The sequence below is a fragment of the Rattus norvegicus genome, chromosome 1 (genome assembly GCF_021556685.1).
Source record: "Rattus norvegicus strain SHRSP/BbbUtx chromosome 1, alternate assembly SHRSP_T2T, whole genome shotgun sequence".
In the NCBI taxonomy this organism is placed as follows: domain Eukaryota; kingdom Metazoa; phylum Chordata; class Mammalia; order Rodentia; family Muridae; genus Rattus; species Rattus norvegicus.
The window spans coordinates 25170789-25195677 of NC_141534.1; the positions used below are offsets into that span (position 1 = coordinate 25170789).

Here is a 24889-nt window from a genome sequence, read left to right on the forward strand (position 1 = left end):
TCTGCCCAAAATCTTCTGACTTTCATAGTCTCTGGTCAGAAGTCTGGTGTAATTCTGTTAGGTCTGCCTTTATATGTTATTTGCATTTTTCCCTTTCTGTTTTTAACATTCTTTCTCTGTTTTGTGCATTTGGTGTTGTGATTATGTGAAGGGAAGATTTTCTTTTCTGCCTCAGTCTATTTGGAGTTCTGTTGGCTTCATGTATGTTCATGGCATCTTTTTCTATAGGTTAGAGAAGTTTCCTTCTGTAATATTTTTGAAGGTATTTCTGGACATTTAATTTGGGATTTTTCACTCTCTTCTTTAGCTATTATCCTTAAGTTTGGTCTTCTCACAGTGTCCTTTATTTCCTGGAGGTTTTGCATTAGGAACTTTTTGCATTTTTCATTTTCTTTGACTGTTGTGTCAATGTGTTCTGTGATATCTTCTGCATCTGAGACTCTCTTCTGTCTCTTGTATTCTGTTGGTGATTCTTGCACCTTTGACTCTTGATCTCTTTCCTAGATTTTCTATCTCCCGTGTTGTCCCCCTTTGTGATTTCTTTATTGTTTCTATTTCTATTTATAAATTCTGGATGGTTTTGTTCAATTCTGTCACCTGTTTAGTTGTGCTTCCCTGTAATTCTTTAAGGGATTTATGTGTTTCCCCTTTAAGGACTTCTACTTGTGTACTTGTGTTTTTCTGTATTTCTTTCAGGTGTATTTGTGTTCTTCTTAAAGTCCTCTATCATCTTCATGAGATGTGATTTTAAATCTAAACCTTGCTTTTCCAGTGTGTTTTGATATCCAATATTTGCTTTGTTGGGAGGAATGGGCTCTCATGATGACAAGTAGTCTTGGTTTCTGTTGCTTATGTTTCTGTGCTCGCCTCTGGCCATCAGGTTGTCTCTGGTGTTAGCTTTTCTTGCTGTTTCTGACAGTGGCTTTACCCTCCTGTAAACCTATGTGTCAGCACTCCTGTATACTTGTTTTCTTTGAGCTGAATCTGGGACCAGAGAACTGTCAGATCAGGTCAGCTCCGGGTGCAGTCAGAAACCAGAAGAGTCCTGTCCCAGACTGCTCCTGGGTTTGTGTGTCTTGAAGCTTCCAGGCAGATCGCTTGGAGCAGAATAATTGATCTTACCTCTGTTCTTAACTGTGTCAATGCTCCTGGCAACTGGCTTTCAGCTCTGCAAGCAGTCTTGTCCATGACTTCTCCTAGGTTCCTGTGTCCAGAGGGCACAGAGGACACTAAGTGGGTTCCTCTTGTGCCTGGGATATGAGCAGAAGTAGTTGTCTCCTCTGAGCTCTCAGGATTGTCTGAGAGTCCAGTTCTCTCCCCAATTAGATTTGGACGAAGAGAGCTATAGGACCAGTTCAGCTCAAGGCACAGGCAGAAACCGGAAGTATCCTTTCTCAGATTGCTCCTGTATTTGTGGGTCAAGAGGCTACCAGAGGGTTTGTTCAGAGCAGAAGTGTTGGCCTTACCTCTGCTTTCAGGTGTGTTTGCCCTCAAGTTCCCATGTCTTAAGGAGTTTTCAAATAATAAAAAGAAACCCAGGTAACATAAGATTATAACATAACTTATCATAAAATAATGTTCTGATAAACAAGGTGCCACTATTCTGTTCCCTGACTCTTCTAGGGTCCATTTTCTTGGCCTCACACAAAGTAGAAGGAACGTGGCAGATATTTCTCAGCTTCTGAGCAGAAGAAAGTAAGTCTTTGCCCAGAAGTTTATGACATGGATTATGATTCTAAAGATAGATTTGGAGGCTGTTAGAAAAACCAGTCAACATTTGTTATAAAAGCCCAAGTGGCCAGAAAGATGATTAAACAATTAGAGTATATGGTGTTCTTCCAGAGAAACAGAGGTTGGTGCCCAGTATTCATCATATACAACCCATGACATTTGGTAACTTCAACTCTAGAGGATTTATATTTCTATTCTGGTTTCGCCAGCACCTCTAATCCAGTTATACAACTTTATGCAGGTACATAGACAATGCAAATATAGTTTTTTTAATAAAAAATTTAAAAATACTTCAAGAAGTAGGCAAGGACATTTAAGAGTTAGCTAAAGTTCAAATCCTAGCTTTAAAGTTTCAAATAACTTCTACATATTCTACAAAAATCTACATTTATCTCTTCTTCTGAAGCTACAATTATTAAGATTAGCCTCCCCTTTTAATTTTATACACCAGTACTGCAAAAGAAGTTAGACAATACTAGTTACTGAATACATTTCTCCCACTGACCCATTTAGAAAGGTAATTTTTAAAAAATGTCCTTTTCTGTCTCTTGTAGTATTTTCATTTTCTGAAGATGTTAGCTGGAATAGATGAGTTCTTAGTTTTCTTCCAGCAATATTTGTTGTTCTTCTTGCCTTTTCACCTAGCAAGAATTTCAAGAAAATAGGCAGAGTTCCTAAAAATGTAGTAACAATTCTGAAATATTTCCCTGAAGTGTTTAAAGAAGAATATATCAGAATGTGTCCACAGAGAGGTCATTTTCATGAGGAAAACACATAAAATAACTTTGTTTGTATTTGAAATATCATGAACAGAAGTTATATAACTCTAGAGAAATAAGGAAACATGGGCTAAAACAAATGTTCTTATTTTTGTATCATTTCAAAAACCAAGATGAATGAAAGATGGGAGGATGCTGGAGTAAGAAGGACTCTAACCCACTAGATAAAGCCAACAATTAAACAATTGCTAACATGTTTTGAACAATATGGTGAAAACCATGAAAAAATTTTTAAATTTACTATTCATTCTCTTTCTTTTTAAGATACAACCCATTAAACTCAGGGGTCAGAAGTATTTTATTAATGTAAAGATACAAACAGATGCCAGTTTGGATAATATTTTCAAATTATACTCAACATTGAAATTTTAGACAAAATGTAATAATTATTGTTAATATTAATTATACCATAATTGTTTTCTCTAACATCTAAATTTATAGTAACATCTCTTATATTTTGTCAATTTGTTTCATAAAGAAAATAGATGGATATTTCGAAATTGGTGGAGATAAGATTAATGTAATCTCCAAAACCATAATTTCAGAAAGTGTTTTCAAACAAATCCATATTAAGACACTTTATCTGTCTCCAAAACAACTCTGAGCTGTTTGTTTTGATGGTTCCTGGTAACCTGGAGATACAGACCCAATATATATATATATATATATATATATATATATATATATATATAATGCATTTTTGAATGTCATTTACTGTGCCAGTGTAGCATGAAGTAAAACCTTTTGCTGTATTATCTGACACAGAATAGAAAGACTAAGAGCTTAGTATATAGTCATTGAAAGGTAATAACTTAGTGGATAACCCATTCTGTAGCATGTCTTTTAAAACAACTGTCACATTTGTTCTCTGTTCCATACTCAGGAACTTGCATGGGTGAAACTCCAACTAAGTAGAGCGCTTTATCCACTGTTCTCCTTGTGAGTTTGAATTGCTGAATGAAGTGTTTTGAAAGATGGTATCATTTGCTCTGGTCAATTATGTACTCCTTCCCCTCCAAATGGCTCCATTAAACTAGTTCATTGTAGTGTTGGTTTCTGTAGTGTGAATCCAGTCTGTCAGCATCTGGTTGAAGCTGACTTTCTTACAAGAGTCACCAACATTCCATCATTAATACTAATGATGTATCTGATCTACATCTTACCTGAATATTGATAAAATGAACCTTTGTCTTGGACCTCAAGAACTGTGTTTGGCTGTAGTACTTTAAGACCAACCACACAGCTTGCTCACAAAGTCAGTAGCTCAGCATTGGCTGAGCTTCTGATAATGCCAGAAATGGTAACTCAAGTTATTTCCGTGAGTTGAACTTGTTAATTTGTCACAAGTTCAGCTACAACTGGAAACTTGAAGAAAAAGTACAGTCATGTTTTCTAGAGTTGATAAGAAAAGTTCATTAAAATCGAGTGTTTGTATTACCAAGAAGATGTTATTTTCAGTGATGCCTGGACACGTATATTAGAAACTGCCATTCATTTAACTGGTGTTAATGTTCAATCAGCCAAAAGAAAGGCATCTCATAAACATGCCTAGGCCCAAAATATCTCGCTTAAACATTTATGGAATTTGTATTGTTTCCATTTGAAAAAAAATTTACTCTCACAGAAAGAATGTATTGAGAAATAAAACTATGTTTGTATTTGTCAACCATAGTTAATGTTTGATCTAAACCTTCACCCAGGTGATGGATTTACTGGGGCACAATCTGGAGAAATGTGAAAATTTCATATCTCATTAACTTGCATATTAAGCAAGTGGTTTACCAGACCTGCTTAACTGCAAGTATATGTCCATAAGAGAGAATGTCTTAAGCATAGCTCAAGACAACCTCAGAGATAAGATCCAACAAGTACTTATTCTTTGTCATGTCCCATCTGTTAGATATGACAAGGGATTTAGAGCACTCTGGTGTAAGACACACCTATGTAGAGTCTTGACACAATAGAACTGGAAACAGAAATGAATGTAATAACGCACATAGGTTTTTGGGTAAACTGAGTCTACCCACAGGATGCAGAAGAATAACTTTTATATATGCTCCTGTACTATTTAAAATTAGAACACAGTCTATATAACCAAATTAAAAATTATCTACCTGAAGTCATAAATCTCATTTTGTAATTGTGCCAATTACATTTAAAAGTAAACTTTAATGAGATTACTACCTTATAACGACTAGAAAGAGCTGAATGTAAGTACCCCTCCTATAGCAACAGACACAAATAAAGATTCTCAAGTATTAGACCCTCAACACATTTGCTTATTAGTCAACCCTTTTGTCCATGCTATTTCTTTATGCCAGGCAAAATGTTTACAATGAAATCTCAGCACTGGTTAGTTTTGACTGCCCGTGCCACTGTGAACAAAAGAGAAGATTCCACTTTCATGATGTAAAAGCAGTTGTCAGGGTCATGTATGGGTGTCTATTGTTCTTGCTGCTTCTGTCCTGGAGAGTTTGATTTGCCAGGGTTCTCTCCAGGGTGTTGGACAGGAGTGACAGGAAACTGAAATCCATAGCCATTGTACCCATCCAAGTAGACACATTGGAAGAAACTGATGGGACCTAAGGAAGAGAGTATGATTTTTGTTATAAAAAATTAATACATGTGTGACAACACAGGAGGCACACTGAGGCTGTACACCACAGTGGACATAGTCCCTGACTACTTGGGAAAACTGTACTTCATTCTGCCTTGGCATCTTTGTACATAGAATCAAGAAACATAAACCATGATGGGATACTAAAAAAGTAAATGAACCAACACAGAATGTGGTGTTGTGTGTGTGTGTGTGTGTGTGTGTGTGTGTTGTGTGTGTGTGCACATGCATGTATGTAATAAGCATTTGTGAATCCTAAAATAGTGAGTTATTGCATTTATCTTTATCCTGGAAGCATGATATCTACTGAGGCAGATGTTTCACACATAGAAAAATGCAGAGAAATGAGATGAATATGGCACAAAGCCAGTGAGCTGACTCAATGTGTAAAGGTGCTCATTGTCAATATTGACTACCTAAGTTCACGCCCCAAGTCCCACATGATGGAACAAAGGAATCAACTCCTAATATTGTGTCTTCTGAGACACACACTAAGATGCTTCTTCCCCACCTCCACCTACATAAATAAATGTAATTGCTTTTAAGGAGCATGGTGCAAAATATGTGAGGCAGTGGACAGAACCTGAGCTTTGGCAATCAAACCAGGTTTCCCTAGAGGCAGCTCTGTTAAGAACTCAAATCCCTCTCTTAAAATCACAGACACTCACTGACTGTGCTATTTTCTATCATATCCATGTGCATCATTGCAAACAAACACAGATATTTTGCCAAAGGCCTGCAGGAAAATGCTGATTGAAGAGCATGCTATGTAGGAGATAGGAAGATGGCCAAATTTATATGAATGAAACGAAGTGTGGTAAGAAAGCTGAAACAAGTATTAATAGTATTAGGACTTCTTAGGCTGGTCTCACAAAATTTCTTTTTCCTCAGCCTCCCAAGAACTGAGATTATAAGCATGAGTCACATTAAGGGTATCTTCAGATTCCAGCGAAGAGACATTGCCTAGCCTCAATAGCTGGGTTTTCAGAAGATAGGTTTTTCTTTTTGTTGTACCTTGGTGGCACAAGTCCTCTTTTCCTAAAGCTGTTGAAATGGTAACAGCTAGTGTATATTAGATGCAGGCAACAAAAAGATGCCAGTCAGGGAGAAATGAACAACTGGTAATAAAATTCAAGAGCATCTTCATATATGTTTATCTAATTTGAACCTTTGCAGATGCAGACACTGTTCTGGCACATGCACCTAACTCAAGTTGAAAGACCTATTATCAGAAATATCATTAGCTCTAAAAATGTAGAACTTACATTAAAGATTCATGAAGAATAGAATGTTAAGATGAAAATGTGAAATAATGTTTGATGTAATAAATTCCACAGGTGAAAATTTTTACAGAATAATATTTCATAAATATTTAATTTAGTTTTAATCCCATTTTATTTTGATGTTGTTCTTTGAGGAAAGATTTTTCTCTGTAATAATAGCCAGCCTGGGCTACTTAATATCTGGCACAGGGTGGTTTTTAACTCAAGGCAGTTGCCATGCCTCTTGTATCTGGAGTGATGGTAGAAATATGAACCATCATGACTGGAGACTTTTAATTACATTTCTTTTAATTTTGACCTAATTTATGTTCACATAAGAAACAATACAGTGACTTTCCATGCATTTTCATCCAGTTTCTCACACTAGCAAGATAGAGTCAACAAGAAAGTAGTGTTGATACTATCTACCCATTGCATTCTTTATTAACGCTTGTTTATGAAATAAGAGATTTCAACTATTGATGCAATCAAATTGAAATTACTAACAATAGTTTACCAATTGGAAGAGCACGACAGTTCAGATCATAATTGTTTTTGCATGGATTTTGGACTGATATATTAAATTATTACAAGATTGTTTATGCTCATGTATTTCTCCCAGACTGATTGTATGAAGCATTCCAGTCATGTGCTTTTGTGTAGCCATATCAGTATCACCAGCAACATTTGCAACATAGTATGTATCCAAATCTCTCAATTAATAAGCCACCTCAGGAACTTCCTTCAGAAGGCATGTAGGAAAACATGCAAATCCTACAAGAAATTTCTCTGATAAATGTTTAGTTCTTTAAATCATTATGCGTGTTGGCCTTATTGGATCAATTTTAAAAATTGTTTGCTCTAGTCTGTATAGTGATGATTTCTTTCTTTCTTTCTTTCTTTCTTTCTTTCTTTCTTTCTTTCTTTCTCTCTCTCTCTCTCTTTTCCTGTGTGTGTGTGTGTGTGTGTGTATGTGTGTGTGTGTGTGTGTGTGTGTGTGTGTGTATGTGTTGCTTTATAATATGAACAAATATTTCTCACTTGGAAGCCCTGGATAATGAGAATCTTCAGCACCAAGTTCTGGAACTTCATGTGAATACTGATTACATTCTAGAATCAATGATTCCAGACACTGACTCTTAAAATGTTGCCAAGTGTCCAAGAACATCAAAAGGAATTTTGAATTTCAGGAGTGAGTCTAAGTAACTGAATTGCTAAAATATATTTCCACATTTTTAACTTGATTTTAAAAAAGGTCAGCAGTCCACTTCTACAGATCTGTTACTTGCAGACAGTAACACACAATTAAGCAATATTCAGGTAGAGAACCCAGAATCTATGCTCTTGTAAATAGCTTATGATAAATGGCACTATGAACATTAGTTGGAGTTACTTTATCCCTGTGCCTCTTGACTTAGACAAAAATGACAAGTTTCCATTTGAAATGTAAATGGTAAACTTTGAAGTTCTTCATCACATTAGTGCCAAAAATCATATTCTAGTAATACTGTTTGTATAGTCTCTAAAGTTTAATTACCTAACTAGTATCTTTATTATTGGAGGAGCTAGTTGTTTTTAGTTTAATTATAAACTTACTTTTTTGCTTCTTTGGTGAAGACACATTATTAGTTACTTCTAGGGATAAAAAAGTAAAAGAGAAGTATTAGTACATGCAGAGATCTGTAGTATGCACTTGGCTTTATATCTTCTATATTTGAGCACAATATTTTATTGTCAAAAAATATCATTCTTACACACTCCAAGCTTGTATTTAGAGTCATTTCAGACTTTCATTATAAAAACTGTGTACTGAGGAAAACAAGCATGCTTTTGGCGATTCTACTGGTCCTGTTGACTGATGTGTTGATGAATGGTAATGAACTGACATATATTCATTTATTGAGATGAAGTCTTTGATGCTCAGGTATTAGAAAGCAAGGGGTAGCATCTATTAAATTCTTCTGTCACTTTTTGAAGTTGACCATTCTTATGTATTAGATAGTTTTTGTTTTTCTTTCAGTATTTCAAATTATCACATAAACCGTTTTGAACAGTATTACTCCAGGGTGTTATGGGAAACCAGAATTCTTCCTTGGTGGGTTTTGGTATTCCTTAGATAACTCATTCTTTATGTCTCTTTTGTTGTCTCCAGTTTATCATGAATTCTTCCACTCTGTTTTTGTATGCAAATGAAATTTACTTTTAAAGTCTTAGTGATGTTAGGTGGCATTTGTCTTATTTCACATAACACAATTATCAGATTCAATGTTTTTTGTTTTGTTGATCTTGTTGTTGTTTTTGATTTTTTTATAAATCATAACCCATTGTATATAGATGTCACAATTCCTTTACCTTTCATCAACAACCTGGCATTTTGGTTCATTCTGTACTATAGCTACATAAAGTGTCATAATTAATATAGAAGTACAGTTATTATTTTGTACTAATGACAGAAGAGTAGTAGATCTATTTCTAGGTTTAAAAGGAATCCCTTTATCTTTAAACTGATAAATCAATTATCAGTCTTACCTACAATATATACACATTTTCCAGTAATACATATCATTTCAAGCTTCAATTAAATTTGATTTTGCAAGGCATGGGTATCTTTTATCTGACTGTGGCTTTACTCAAGGGAATACTTCTCATGTTTTTAGTAAAGTTCAGGAACAGTTACGGAACTTACACTTTCATAGCAAGAAGAACAGTTGGTCAACTCTTACTATCCACAGAATATAATAGAAGGATATATTAGAAGAAGAAGTGCTTGCGCTGTAGTAGTTCCAAAGTCAGAAGCTAGGAGTCCTTCAGCAAATGACACTGAAAATGAACATGCTAGTTCCAACTCTTACTTTCCTAGACAGGCATTGGGAAGTGTTTAGTTAATAGTAAACATCTGGAAGTAGGAAGTTTTTCAGAGACATGTTTGGTGTATGTGTATGTAGGTTCTATTCTGACTTCCTTCTTTGTTTACTTACTTTAGAAGAAGGTTTCTATTATAGAGGACTTTTTCTTTTCTTTTTTTTTCTTTTTTTTGGGGGGAGGGCTGGGGACCAAACACAAGGCCTTGAGCTTGCTAGGCAAGCACTCTACCACTCAGCTAAATCCCCATTTGATGAAATAATAAGTTTGCACTCAAAAGTGATAATTCGTTAACAATAATATGATACTTAAAAAAATTAGGCAAGAAATATACCTGATTGTATTTGCAAATATTGTGAATGTAGCTCTTCTTCAATATGCAAGGAGAATAATTTATAAATAATATAAAATTACTAAGAAGCAAATATATCACATATACATTGCTTAGAAATTGCTACAATTATACCAAGATTAAGAATATTAATCTAAAACAAACAAACAACAAACTCACTGTGTCCTTGAGTGAAAGTGTATAAACGAGCAAAAGATAACAAACTCACCTTTATCTTTCTTTGAATGCAGGACATCTTTGGAGTCTTCTATTGAGAACAAAAATGAAGACTCATTATAAGAACACATATCAGAATAACTATTATAAAACTATATTGAACAATAAGAAGTATTTAGAGAGAAAGAAGAATTTTTACTTTCTTGGTTGGAAATTAAGTTGGTTACTCACCAGAGAAAAGTTATGGAGTTTTTCAAAACCATGAAAAATGTATCTGTCATATAATATTCAGGAGTTCCACTTGGGACTACATATCTGGCTTATCTTAAGTTTAAACTTTTCTAAGACAGCACCTGGTCAGATTGTTCAGTTGTTAAAGTGCATGGAGGTATGAAGGTTTGGGTCTAGGTGGTCTGAATAAATTTAACATGTGGTGGTGCACAACTATAATCCTAACCCTAGGGAGGAGGAAGCAGGATGATGCCTGGAGCATGCTGACAGCTAGTTTTCCCAAATCAATGAGCACCTGCTCAAAAAATCAAGGTGGAGAGTTGTGGGGCCGTGAAAGGCACCCTGGTTCCTGGTTTTACTCATCCACTTTCTGCTATGACAATAAATGTCTTAAAACCATGAACTGCCTCTTTTGGAGAGCCATGGAGAAGGCCTTCTGTAGAAGGCTTCTCTGCACGTCCAGTGGTGGCCACCATCAAGCCCAAGCTCACCCCCATCAAGCCAGAGACTTTCTCCCTAGGGACCATCCTGAGCTCTCCCTCTTCCCCTTTGGCCCCAACGTGGGGTAAGCACAGTCAACTTCTTCCCTGAGTGGCTGAACTCTGTGGCAGAGCATATGCAGCACCCCCATAACCCTACAGAGAGCTATGTAGGAAGGCACTGACTATATCATGACATGTAGCTTCATCAGGCATGTGCATGCACCTGCAGAACCTACACATACACACACAAAAGCACACATAAAGGCATAACACACACACACACACACACACACACACACACACACGCACACACACGATTCTCTAAGACAACAAATTGTAACGTTCTTACGCTAAAGGTTAGCTATGACAATTCATGTAATTAGCTTAATCATCATAGTTACATCTTAATGTGTATGTATATTAAATCTTCGCATATACACTTAAAATGTACAATTTGCATTTAATAAATATATCTCAAGGAAACTAGAGAAAAAGACATTTAATCTGTGAAAATAGGAGACATAAATAGTAACTAGGTTATATTTTTAAAATTATTTGGTCTTTTATATATTCTGGCTTTCTGGCATATATGAAATCCTGTGGAAATAATTTTAAATAAAATATAACACTAACAAAATATACTTGAGCAATTTTTAAATTTTCATTGCAAACTTTTAGTACTAATTGTTTTATTTACTCAGAGTTTGCATACTATATTTTACTTGATAAGTTGAAAAAGGGAAAGATAGGTCAATATTAGAATTTTTTTCTAATCGAAAGAAATATGACCTTCAAAGAGAAGCATTAATGTGGATTGTGTGTATGTGTAAATGGAGTGTATGTGTGTGTGTGTTTGGCATGTATGTATAGTATATGTATGTGTATGTGTGGTATATGTATATGCTGCATGTATGTATATATGTGTATGTATCTATGTGTATACATGTGTATATGTATATATCTGTGTCCATATGTATGTGTGTTCAGCACCTATTCTCCCTTTTTTAATTCTCTATTTTCTCCATTTATGAGAGGGCTTTTACTATAAATAACTTTCGTTAAAAGCAGTTCCTGATAAGAGATTTTCACTACTTGATGAAGTTATCGTTATACATGTTAATGCTAAAATAATGTTTCTGAATATTTATCAATAAATATATCTAATAATTACTTTTAAATAATGCCATCCTAGTTATTTCCTAATACAGAAAGAGATGAAGTTTATAAAAATATAAAAGGATCAAAATATTTCTCTCACATAAATGCCAATAACTATACCAAGAGATCAAGAACATTCTACTAAAACAAACAAATAAGACAATGCAAAATATTGCATCCTTAAGAGAAAGTGTATAAATAACCAACAGGTAACAAACTCACCTTTATCTTTCTTTGGAGCTGGTGCATCTTTGGAATCTTCTAGAGCAAAATGAAAAATAAATCACAGTTTAAGTGCTTTTTGTTTTCTCAAAAGGAAACACCTTACTTAAAGATTTTTTTTTTTTTTGAGTTACAGGTCTCTCTAATCCAAAGTGCAGCTTCTAGGTCAAGCATTCTGATTTGGGAAATGAATATAGAGAGGGCATCACTAAACTTCTCTAAAAGCAGAGGCACAAAGAATAGGAAGCATGACATGAAATGTTTCTAATACACTGCTCCATCCCCCATGCATGCATTTTTTGTAGACAGGATAAATTCTGGTTTGAAAGTTTTGTGGATGGGTTGGTGTCTCCATTGCTCCCTGGAGCTTTTGTCTGGCTACAGGAGGAGGTCTCTTCATGTTTTATATCCCCAGTGTAGGGAGTCACAGATAAGGTCATCCTTATTGATTTTTGCACAACTCCCTTACCCCAGTCTCTGTTTCTTCCTGGAGATACCTCCCTGCCTCACCGTCATCACTTGCAGATTTCCATTTCTTGTTATGACCATTTAGCTTCTTTGGCCTCAGTGCTGGAGAAAATATTGCCTCACAGAGACTTAGAGTGCCACTGGCCTGTTTGTTTTCTGGGGAAGAGAGGCAACCCCTGTTAAAGGGTTGTTCAACCTCCAAAGGCATCGTGATGCACAGATGGAGAACCACGGCTCTAAGGGAAGCTAGCAGAATCTCAATACTAAGCAAATAGATTTGGCTTGTAAAACATGTCTGATACTATAGACATCATGGAGGGAAAGCATTTCTAGAAAGGCAGTCAATCCACAGCAAAGAATGTTTCAGAAATGTTAGGCATGGTCACTTAGATTTTGCATGGTCAAGTTTCATGATGAAATTTAAGTCATGTGTTTGAAGAAAATGTGGAGTAGGGAGATCCAGGTAGTAGCAATAGAAAACTGATGGAATGGGAAGGGATCATTGAGGAAATCTCTGTAGAAGTATACTTATATGCAAGGCACTGGGACTGATACAAAAGAATAAGTAGACATATGTATGGGCAGAGTGAGGGGCAAGCCTTAGAGTGAAAATAGAATTTACCCAACAGATGGCACAAAATGAGAACTGGCAAGAACATGTTCAATCAAAGGGGAACTTGTTTTTTGGGGGGAGGGTTTGATGGTCTGTTTGTACATTTTTGAGGTGATGTCAGATAGCCCCTATTGACCTCAAGCTCCCTATATAACTAAAGCTAAAATTAGACACCTGATTCTTCTGCCTCTACTTTCCATAGGATGGAGTTACAGGAGTAATCTAGGAGAAATTGGGAATAACTACTTCTTGAGGAATCAGGAGGGACTGAAGAGTAGGCTGAGGATGATTAAGCCACAAAACCTTCAACCCAAAATATGTCCTGCCTAAAAGATAGGCAGGAAGAAAGAGTAGAGACTGAGGGAATGGCCAACCAATAGCTGCCTCAAATTGATACCAATCCTACAGTCAAGAAACAATCCCTGACATTATTAATGATACCCCCTTATCATTGTAGACAGGAATCTAGCAAAACTGTCTTCTGAGAGGCTCTACCCTGCAGCCAATGGAAAGAGATGCAAAGAACCAAGGCCAAATTAGATAGAATTCTAGGAGTCTTAGGGAAGAGTTGGGAGAACAATTGAGGGACCCACAGAGACTACACAGGAAGAGCAGCAGAGTCAACTAACCTGGACCTTGCAGGCTCCCAGAGACTGAATCACTAACCAAAGAGCAATCATGAGCTGGAAACAGGCTTCTTGCATATATATAGCAGACGAACAGCTTAGTCTTCATGCAGTTCCCCCAACAGCAGGAGCAGGGGCTTTCCCTGAATCTGTTGCCTACCCTCCTGTGGATCCAATTCCTCTAAATAAACAGCCTTGTCTGGCCCAGTGGGAGAAGGAGGGGATGGCCCTTCAGGAGAGTGGAGTTGTAGTGGAGGTGATATCTAAATGGGGGCTCTCCCTTCTCAAAGGTGGAGAGGGTGGAATGGATGAAGGTTCTATGTGAGTGGGTACTAGAAGGAGAAGAGGGACTGCTAATGGGGTGTAAATTAAACAAATAGATTTAATAACAAAAGACAGTGAAACTGAAAGAGATAGTACATGATAAGGAACTCATAGTGCTGGCATGGATGGTTAATTTGTCGTTCCTACTTTAAGTCAGCTTTCTGTAGTAGGAACCAAAGTATACAGAGGATAACTTTAAAATATGAAATTTCAGTGCAATATCAATTAGCCCTATTGTGCTGGGCTTGGGTAATGTTGGGCATCACAGTAATGTGGACATATGACCAAGGATGGTTGCCTTATTGAAGACAGGTGCCAGGAAAAGACAAAGAGTTCTGTATCTCTTATTTCTACTCTTTATTTCATATGTGTATCTAGCCTATGACATGATACTGTCAACATTTTGAAAACATCTTCCCTGTCTAGTTAATTCTAACTGAATTCACAGAGCCACTGAGACACGCAGTTCCCTAATCTGGAGATACTTTCTAATCTAGTCAAATTAACAATCAAGATTAACCATCACACTTTTTTAAATATAAAATTTCCCCTGCGGTGTTCATAACAGCTCTGATTATTCTTAGCAAACACAATAAATAAATAAAATCTACCTAGATAATGTATGCATTGCTATCCACACAGCACTGCATCTTTTCTCTGCTAGCAATCTGTTTGGATTGCTGCAGATCCAGGAGATATTGAATAATGATTGAGCATCTGGAAACCTTAGGCACAAACACAACGGAAATTTAGCCTGAAGTATTTTTATTATTCTCCATTCCTCTTGTTTCATTTGATTCAATGCATTGCTCTATTTCTAGAGGTATTCAACAGTTCAAATTATTCAACGGACTTCATGAATTATGTATAACAAGCTAATACAATATTATATTCTATGAGTTTATATTTTCTCAAGAAAGCCAATACATCCACCATAGTCCAAAACTAGAGTTAGCAGGTAGTTTATCTTAGCCCTTCAGTGGGAGAGGTTCTTCTTACGCATTCTATTATTCAAAATGATCACAAGATCTAAAGAAAAATTGCTGCCATACTGAAAATAGACACATTATTCTTGAACATGACTCCAGGGAATAATAAAGTATGCAGAGGCCACTCATAATTGGAACTGTGCACACATCTATAAGTGAAGTCAGGAATGTTGAATAAGCATTATGTAGTCCATTCAGAGTATCCATGCTGTCACTGAGAGTGAGATGACTGTCTCAAGGGCATTGTCAGAATAACTTAACATCACCCATAAATGAATGAGCTTCAGTTGATGTGACCCAGAGCCTAATAAGGAACAGTGGCAAACATTTCACCAAATGCACTTCTACACTGAATTTCTCGGGATCAACAAAGAGGAAAGGACTGTTCAGAGTGATATTCATGTAGCTGCCACATGAAAGGCTTCAGCCAAACATGGCTATTTCATGGTTATCTTGTAGGACAAAGTGAATTTAATTACATTTGCCCTAAAAGTTAAAATCGTTTCAATCCAAACCTAAAGGTCAGAAAAAAAAACATATTCCTCCTAGCAATTAATTTTATAATTTTACTTGCACTGATACGAAAGTGGATCTCTTCTGACCTGGGAAAGTAGCAGATTTACATGAATGGTTAGTGCCATAATACTTAGTATTACCCTCATACTCACTGGAACTAAGTGATCAATAATCTTGATTATGCACCGAATTTTATATATAACATTATATTAATTTTACATTAAATATCATTTCAAAGAAAAAATTTAACTGAACCCTAGATATATTAAGTAATTTTTCCAAATTTATGCTGCTTTATTTGAAGATTTCTTAAGTTGAGGTTCCCAGTATCAGAAGCCACTGACCCATGAAACAATTTGTAGAAATTTGATATTCATTTCATTATGTCAAAACTATTGATACTACTATTTTCAACATTCTATCCCCCCAAAAATCAACCTCTAAATGATTTAAATTTAGGATTCTATAATCAGATATTCAAAATTTTAGTCATATTTTTAGCTTTTAAAATATAGTAAATCTACAACAGATAATGCTTCTCTTTTTAATTACAAGTGTATGATAATGTTCAGTTAATATTGTACTTGGAGAAAAATAAGAATTTTCAGGCATTAGAAGTTCTGATATGCTCAATTGCATACCTAAGAGCTTATTCACCAAACAAACAACACAAAAGAGAAGACTCTGTATTACTGAGTTTCTGAGCTCAAAGATGATAAAGATAATTTTATCTTATACTCAGTGGGGGAGAAGAATTCAGCAGGTGCGACATGGGCTCCTGTGTTGTCCAAGATTGTCCTTTGTCAGTTAAAATTCACCGTGAAGGTTATGGAGTCTGAGATGCTTTGTTATGATAGAATAGGATGATGAAAATAAAATTGCCTTGGAGTATTCTGAAAAAAAAATAGCAGCAACAAAATTTCAATATTCTCCATGCCTCTCAATATAGTAGAAGAGAGAGATACCAAAAACACATGCATTTAACAAAATTAGATGAACTCACAAATATCTGTGAGTGGAAAGAGTGACTAAAACAAAGTTAATCAAATGTATGAAAGAAGAATTGAGGCAAACAACCAGGATTATGAGAGACTGGAGAATAGCAACTCCCAAAAGGTGAGCAGATATTTTCCTGAGTGCATCATGCTGCCTGCCATGAGATCATCTGTTGACATTGGGCAGGAACTTCTCTCCGGTTCAAAAGTTGGCACAAAGGCTGCCATGAAAGCTGAGACTACAGGAGTAAACGGGGCACATTTAACTTCGGGGAACTAGCCAGCTATAGTTCATTTCCAAGAGGCTACCTCACCAATGGTAAGAAGATGCTGAGCTTGTAATAAAAGTGTGGAAGGCAGGACAATTGAAACAAAGACCAACAAGAAAAGTGACAGGAAGCTTTCAGTTTTAATATAATTTTCTGATGGGTTCTTAGTTTATTTTTCAGTGGTGCTACAGTAAATATGCTTGGATTTTAGCAAAATCTGTCAAGAGCCATCAAAGGACAAGCTAGTAACTAGCAGGTGATCTTTCTGAGATGACGTTGCCTTAGATTAACATCTACAACCAAGCTCTAATAGGCAAGGCCCATGAGAAAATCATTTTAGGGAAGATTACTACTATTAATATGATTTTACTATTATTAACACATATATAACAATCACTTGCTATTAGCCCGCCTTTTGAGCAGATCTTGCAGAAATATGAAGATGTACTGACTTGTAGTGATGCTATGTATACAAATAGATGAGTTCTTAATTTTTAACTCTGATCCTATAAGAATTCCTAAAATTATATCAGTATTTATTAAGCTCTTTTACATTGGGACTGCTATTAGGTCCTTTTCTATTAGGCATTGAGAGTAAGAGAATTATTGGGATATCAGAGTAGGAAGAGAAAGCAAGTTTAGAAGGAGAATGCAGAGTGGAACAACTTAGAAACAATAGGTAACATTAAAAAAACTAAGGGAGCAATATGCAGATAGTCAGAACTGAAGTGAACTCTGTCAGTCTCTCATTATGCCACCAGTTAATTGCTCTTAGATAGAAACCAGACTTTCTACTACTTAGAGCATATTCCAAGAGGTTGTAAAATCATTAACCAAATGTTATAAATGTTATAAAAGGAAACTAATGATTTATTATAGGATAAAATATTGACTGGGTTTATTTATCCAAAACTTCAATAATAACTTAGTTATGGTTTTCAACTTTCAATGCACCTGTGGAGTTGTGACAGGTTATGACTGTTTAGCCAGATAAATACTCCTAATAGATTTGGATGTAAACTTCTCTGTTGTAAACTTCTTATTCAATTTATAATTTGAACTAATGTAAAATTATGATGAACTCTTTACCATGTGATCACATATTCTGAAATATGTATAAGTGCTGAGGACAAAGAGAAGAGTCAGAACTGAGCGGAGAAGAGATTTTTAAATATAACACTTTTTAGACAGATCTGAGCAGACCTTTTAATAACAGAACTCAAGTTTTGTTTTGTTTTAAGTCAGGACACAAGAAAAGTTTTTGGACAGAACTAAGCTTAAGAAGAACTTAGAAGTAAAGATATAGCATTGGGAAAAGGGCATTGAGAGTAAGAGCATTATTGGGACATCAGAGTAGGAAGAGAAAGCAAGTTTAGAAGGAGAATGCAGAGTGGAACAACTGAGAAACTATAGGTAACATTAAAAAAATCTAAGGGAGCAATATGCAGAATGCAGAGGGAAAGAGGAAAAAAGAAGCTTCAGAGAGGCAGAAGGAGCAGGCCTTTTCCTAATAACGAGGTAGGCATACTAAAAGGAACAAAGCTTTCTTTTTACAAACTTGTGTTTAATTCACTTAGTATTAAAATGGTAGAAGATTTTTCTTTCTTAATGCAATAAAGATTGGAGCTCACTTTTCTCCCAGAAAGACTGAATTCTTTCTGCATTGATACTTGGTCTCTTGCTCCAAATGCATATATAAGTATGGTTGTGTATGTGTGTGTGTGTGTGTGTGTGTGTGTGTGTGTGTGAGAGAGAGAGAGAGAGAGAGAGAGAGAGAAAGAAAGAGAGAGAGAGAACATAATTGTGAGAATGTTTGCATGCCTAGCCCAACTAGAAGGACTGAAGGTGTATAAATATGCATGTGTGAATATATGTATATATTTATGTGTGTGAATTTATGGATTTATGTGAGTTTATGCATATTTGCTTAAATAAAAATTTTTTCTTCTGTGACTGTTATTCTCTTCTCCTGGTTTAATAGAAATTTATTGTTCCAAACTTTCCCCTAGCCTGACAAACAAGAGGCATTTGGACAAAAAGACAAAAGGCTCTAGCAATCAATCCTTTACTTAATCTCCTGCTAATTTAGGATGAGACTGCAAAAAGAGGAGTGCAAATTTTTCCTGGCTGCTTTAGGATCTTTCCACTTTCCCTACTCTTTTCTAAGAGAGATTTCACAACTTAGCTTTTACAACTAAGAAGTAAATGATAAATTCACTTCAGACTTTCCTTACTTCTTCTGCAACTTTTACCAGTTAGAGCTGCACACTTACTACTGAGATAGAACAAAGGCTACTGTACTTAATTCCCAGCTGTTAGGCTACCAGTGTTAATTGCCTAAACCAGCAGCTTTTAACCCTTAGAATTAGCAAGAAAAATTTAAGACTTTTTAGAAGTTATCATCAACATTTCATTATGGTTAGAGAACTAAAATATTTGGAGATCATCAGTCTTTAAAGCCAGACCAGAGTCCTGCTCTGTGTCTTGTTTCAACATGCTCTAGGCCAGCAGACTCCCAACACAAATACTTGGTAATATTCTGTCACAAAGCTGTACCTAAGGTGACATATTCTTCTGTTGAGGGTATGTGGTTCCAGTTTGGCAAATTATTAGGCAAATTCTATAAATATTCATGCATAGCCTTTTGTGAGAGTATAACTTTTTAATTCCTTTCATCCTGCAAGGAGGAAATAGTGGACTTTTCATATAAACCTGATATTATTTTTAAAAGACTGCTAAAGTGGTTTCTATGATATCAGATAATTTTGCATTCCCAAAGCAATTATTAAAGTTCTGATTGCAAAAATCCTGTTCTTTTTTATATTTAAGTCTTTAAAAAATTTCAGTGATTCTATATATATGAAATAGTACATAACAGCAGACTAATCTGCATTTTATAACTAACTAATGAGGTTAAATACTTCCTAACACTTAATGTTTGCTTACACATGCTCTTTGGCAACTACTGCTGAAGTCTTTAATTTTGAATTTCTTAAAATTAATTTGTAATCATTTTAAGTAATATGTAATAGGTATTAATTCCTTTGAGGCAATTTCATGTATATATTATTGTACACACACACACACACACACACACACACACACACACACACTCACACACGTCTCATATAAAGGTTGAGAAAGAAATTAAGGAAACAACACCCTTCATAGTAGTCATAATATAAACTTGGTGTAACTCTACCCAAACAAGTGGAAAACTGTGTGACAAGAACTTCAAATCTGTGAAGAAAAAAAAATCAATGAAGACCTCAAAAAAGTGGAGAGATCTCCCATGCTAACAGATGGGTAGAATTAAAATAGGAAAAGTGGCCATCCTGTCATAAACAATCTACAGATTCAACACAACCCCCATCAAAATTCTAACATAATTCTTAAAGACATGGAAAGAGAAATTTTCAAATTCATCTGGAAAAACAGAAAACCTAGAAAAGTGAAAACAATTCTTAACAATAAAAGGACTTCTGGGGGAATCACTATCCCTGACCTCTGACCTCAAGCAAAAAAACAATGGAGAGCAAAAATGTGTGATATTGGTACAGAGATGGACACATTGATCAATGGAATAGAATTGAAGACCCAGAAATAAAGCCATAAACTTATGGAGACTTGATTTTTGACCAAGAAGTAAAAAATATACAATGTAAAAAAATCTTTAATAAATGCTGGTCTAACTGGCAGTCTGTATGTAGAAAATGAAAATAGATCCATATTGGTCACTTTGCACAAAACTCAAGTCCTAGTGGATCAAGGACCTCTACCTGAAACCACATACACTGAATCTAATAGAAGAGAAAGTGAGAAAGAGCCTCTGACTCATTGGTATCGGGAGGGGGAAATTTCCTGTGTTAATTGAACTATATTGGTTCAGCCTCTAGATCAAGAATTGATAAATATGACCTCGTGAAACTGAAAGGCTTCCGTTTGGCAAAGGACATAGTCAATAGGACAAATCAGCAACCAATAGATTGGGAAAAAATTCTTCACTAATCCTACATCTGATAGAGGACTAATAACAAAAATATATAAAGAACTCAGGAAGCAAACCACCAAAAAGTCAAATCAAAACATGGTATAGAACTAAACAGAGAATTCACAATAGGGTAATCTCAAGTACTTGAAGGACTGTTCAAAGTCCTCAGTGATCAGGGAAATGCAAATCAAAGTAACACTGTGGTTCCACATTACAGCCATCATAATTGCTAAGTGTTGGGAGTGATGCCCTTAAAACCCTCCATTATTGATGTTAATATTATGGTTAGAGCTAAGTATGACTGGGTTCATGGAAAATCCCCAGCCAGCTGCAGAAGACTAATACAAATCTGGTGGTCAGGACACCCAGTGATATGACAAACCTGTGATCTTTCTGAAAAACCAACATCCTGTTGACATCAGCTGACCATACGAGTACTTTGTCCTGTGTAAATGTTTCCCACTTCCCCCCTCTCTCTTTTTACCACTGTTATGGTATAAATTCAGCCTTGGGGAAGAATAAAATTGTCACCTTGATCAGACTCTTGTCTTGGCGTCCTTCTTTGGGTCTTTTGCCCCCCATTCTCTTCCAGGTACCCTCTGCACCCTCGTTGACTGTCCTGCAGGATGGGACAACTGGCTGGGACAGCTAGATCAGAACCTCAGTTGATGGCATATGTTGGCAAGAATATGGAGAAAGAACATTCCACCAATGCTGGTGGGACTGCAAACTGATACAACCACCCTGGAAATCAATCAGGATGTTCCTTAGAGATTTGAAAATAGATCCACCAGAAGACCCAGCTATACCACTCTTGGGCATATACATAAAAGAGGACCCACTAGTGCAGGACATGTGCTCCACTATGTTCATAGCTGCCTTATTTGTAATAGCCAGAAGCTGAAAGCAACACAGATGTTCCTCAATGGACGAATGGACAAATGTATACAGAAAGTGTGGTTCATTTACACAATGAAACCACAATGAAACTCAACTATTAAAAACATCATCCTGAATGAGTTAACCCAGTCACAAAAAACACACATGGTATGTACTCAATGATAAGTGGATATTTCCACAAAAGCTCATAATGCCAAGATACTATTCACAGACCATATGAAGCTCAAAGAAGAGGAAGACCAAAATGTGGATGCTTCAGTCCTTAGAATGGAGAAAAAATTACTCACAGGAGGTAGAGGGTAGGAGAGACTTGGGAGGAGGAGAGGAGAGGGAGGGGGGAAAAAGGGAGGCAGGATCAAATATGAGAAGAGACTGGGATGATATGCAGAGGGTTAGGAATTTGAACAGAGGTGTGAAGAAATGGGGAATGGGTAACTAGGGGTAGCTATCAGCTAGTTCCAGATGCCAGGAAAGCAAGAGGCTCCTAGGACCTAACAGGGATAAGATTAGTTGAAATACCCAACAAAGGGGAGAGAACCTATAGAGAACTATGTACAGAGGTTTGGCAAGGCCCTTGTTGGGGAATGTACTTACCCACTCTTCTCAAAATTTTAATCCAGAATTACTTCTGTTTAAAGGAAATGCAGAGACCAAGAGTGTAGCAGAGACTGAGGATAAGGCCATCCAGAGACTGCCCCACTTGGGGATACAGCGCATATGTAGTCATCAAACCCAGTCACTATTGATGATACCAAGAAGTGTTTGCTGACAATAGCCTGATATGGATGTCTCTTGAGAGGCTCTGCCAGAGTCTTACAGATACATATGAGGATGCTTGCAGCTAACCATCAGACTGAGCACAGGGACCCCAATGGAGGAATTAGAGAAAGGACTGAAGGAGCTGAAGGAGTTTGCAACCCCATAAGAAGACCAACAATATCAACCAACCAGACCCCTCATAGCTCCCAGGGACTAACCACCAACCAATGAGTACATATGGAGGAATGCATAGTTCCAGCCTCATAAGCAGAAAATAGCATTGTCTGGCATCAATAGGAGGAGAAGCCATTGGTCCTGTGAAGGCTCAATTCCCCAGTTTAGGGAAAGGCCATGGTGGTGAGGTGGTAGTGCGTAGGTGGGAAGGGGAGCATCTTCACAGAAGGGAGGAGGGGATTGGAGAGATGAGGGTCCAGGAAAGGGGATAACATTTGAAATGTTATCATATAAACATATAAACATATAAAATATCCAAGAAAAAATAATATCATGCTTTTTTGCAGCAGGTAAATGGATTGAACTAGAAAATATCATCCTGAGAGTGGTAACCCAGACCTCAAAGTATATGCATGGTATATACTCACTAATAAGTGGATATCAGTCAAAAAATTACAGAATTCTTAGGATACAATCCACAGAACTCAAGACTGTTAACAAGCTGAAGGGCCCGGGCATAGATGCCTCAATCCCACCTAGGAAAGAGAAGAATGCAACCATGGAAGGTGCGGGGTAGAGACCTGGATAGAAGAGGGGACAGGGTGCGAGAAAAGGGGAAAATGATTAGGTGTTATGGGGGGGGCAGGAGTGAAGCCTTGAGGGCCAGCAAAAAGAATGGAAACAGGTAGCCTTGGGTGGAAGGAATGAGGTGGGGTCGGGGCTCTGGAATGTACCAGAGACCTTGAAGCTGAAAGACTTTCTGGACTCAAAAGGGACCTTAGACGAAATGTCCTACAGTGGAGAGAGGGAACTTGTAGAGTCCACCTCCGGTAGAACAACAGGGCATCAATTAGAGTGATGGGGTTGCCATCCCACAGTCAAAAACTCTGATCCAGGATTGTCCCTGTCTAAAAAGAACTACGTGGACAAAAATAGAGAAGAGACTGAGGGAAAGGGGGTTTTGTAACAGGCCCAAATTGTGGTCCATTTCAAGAGGTTATTACAAGGCCTGATAATATTTGTTATGCTATGGTGTGCTTAAAGACAGGAATGTAGCATGGCTGCCCTCCAAGAAGCCCAACAAGCAGTTGAAAGAGTCAGATGCAGATACTAGCACCAACCAATGGACAGAAGCCAGGGGCACCTGTGGTTGAAGAGAAAAGCTGGAGGAAGCTGAGGAGGAGAGTGACCCCATAGGAAGACCAGCAGTCTCAACTAACCTGGACCCTGAGACATCACAGATTGATATACAACAGAGGTCTGGCCTCAGTGAGAGAAGAAGCACCTAACCCTGAGAGACTTGGGGCCCCAGAAAGTGGGGAGCTCTAGTGGGGTGGTGTAGGGGGTGGGGACCTGCTTTTGGAGAAGGGGGAAGTGGTATGGGATGAGGAACAGTCAGAGGGCAGATTGCAATGGGGATAACAACTGGACTATAAAATGATTAGAGAATAATAATAAAAAGAAAATTAAATTAATTAAAAATTAATTCATAATCATTTAAAGCCATATGTAATAAGTAATTCCTTTGCATACATATATATATGTATATGTAAGAGATAAATACATGTGTCATATATACATACATATTCAAACTCAAGGCTATCCTCACCTATATAGTAACTTTACATATATATATATATACATATACATATACATATATACATATATACATATACATATATATATATACATGTGTGTGTGTGTTTGTGTATTACATTACATTTACCTTTTACCAACAAACTGTAGTGAAACTGTAGGATAGCAAATGTAGAGAGAAAAGATACTGTCACAGAAAGAAAGGACTGTTAAATTTGCCACCAAATTCACCTATCCTAACTATAGAATGCAACCAAATAATCAATTTAAAGCTTCTGTCAAGTGCTGTTGCTATGTGTCCAATGACAAAAAGCTTTTATACATAATATCGTTCCTTGGGAGGATGGTAGGGAATGCTCACTAGTTGGAGATGATCCTGGACTAATAGTAAGACATTGTCTCATTCTCCACACCACCCGCTATACCTAAACACAGTTAAAAGCTAATTGTAAAATGAGAGATAATAATTATTCTTAAAAAACCTGAGTGGGGGTTGGGGATTTAGCTCAGTGGTAGAGCGCTTGCCTAGCAAGCTCAAGGCCCTGGGTTTGGTCCTCAGCTCCAGAAAAAAAAAAAAACCTGAGTGAGGGTCCCATATAACTTTGTTGAGGGTGATTCTAAAGAAGATCCCACTGGAAGGCAAGCATTTTAAAGGATTAGAAGTTAACCTGGCCTAAGTGTAGACCTATATTGACTCAAATAGTCTGTAGATTAAATTAATATGTTATCGTTTAGTGGTGCTTTGAATATGTTTTGCCCGGGGGGACACTTTTAGGAGATGTGGCCTCGTTGGAGGAAGGGTGCTAGTTTGGGTGTG

General features: G+C 36.7%; 1 protein-coding gene across 21 annotated transcripts in view; it reads right to left on the reverse strand.

The window, feature by feature from the left end:
- Positions 1-2790: 2790 nt before the first annotated feature.
- Trdn (triadin) overlaps positions 2791-24889 on the reverse strand; it is a 450291-nt gene continuing 428192 nt past the window's right edge. For 18 of the 21 annotated variants that reach the window (XM_087585490.1, XM_087585476.1, XM_087585483.1 and 15 more), the window contains 4 exons: positions 11853-11891; positions 9812-9850; positions 7986-8024; positions 2791-5092 (listed from right to left, as the gene is read on the reverse strand). In XM_087585490.1, the coding sequence (XP_087441616.1) occupies positions 4953-5092; positions 7986-8024; positions 9812-9850; positions 11853-11891 (257 nt within the window). In that variant the 3' untranslated portion in view covers positions 2791-4952. 21 annotated transcript variants of the gene reach the window in all.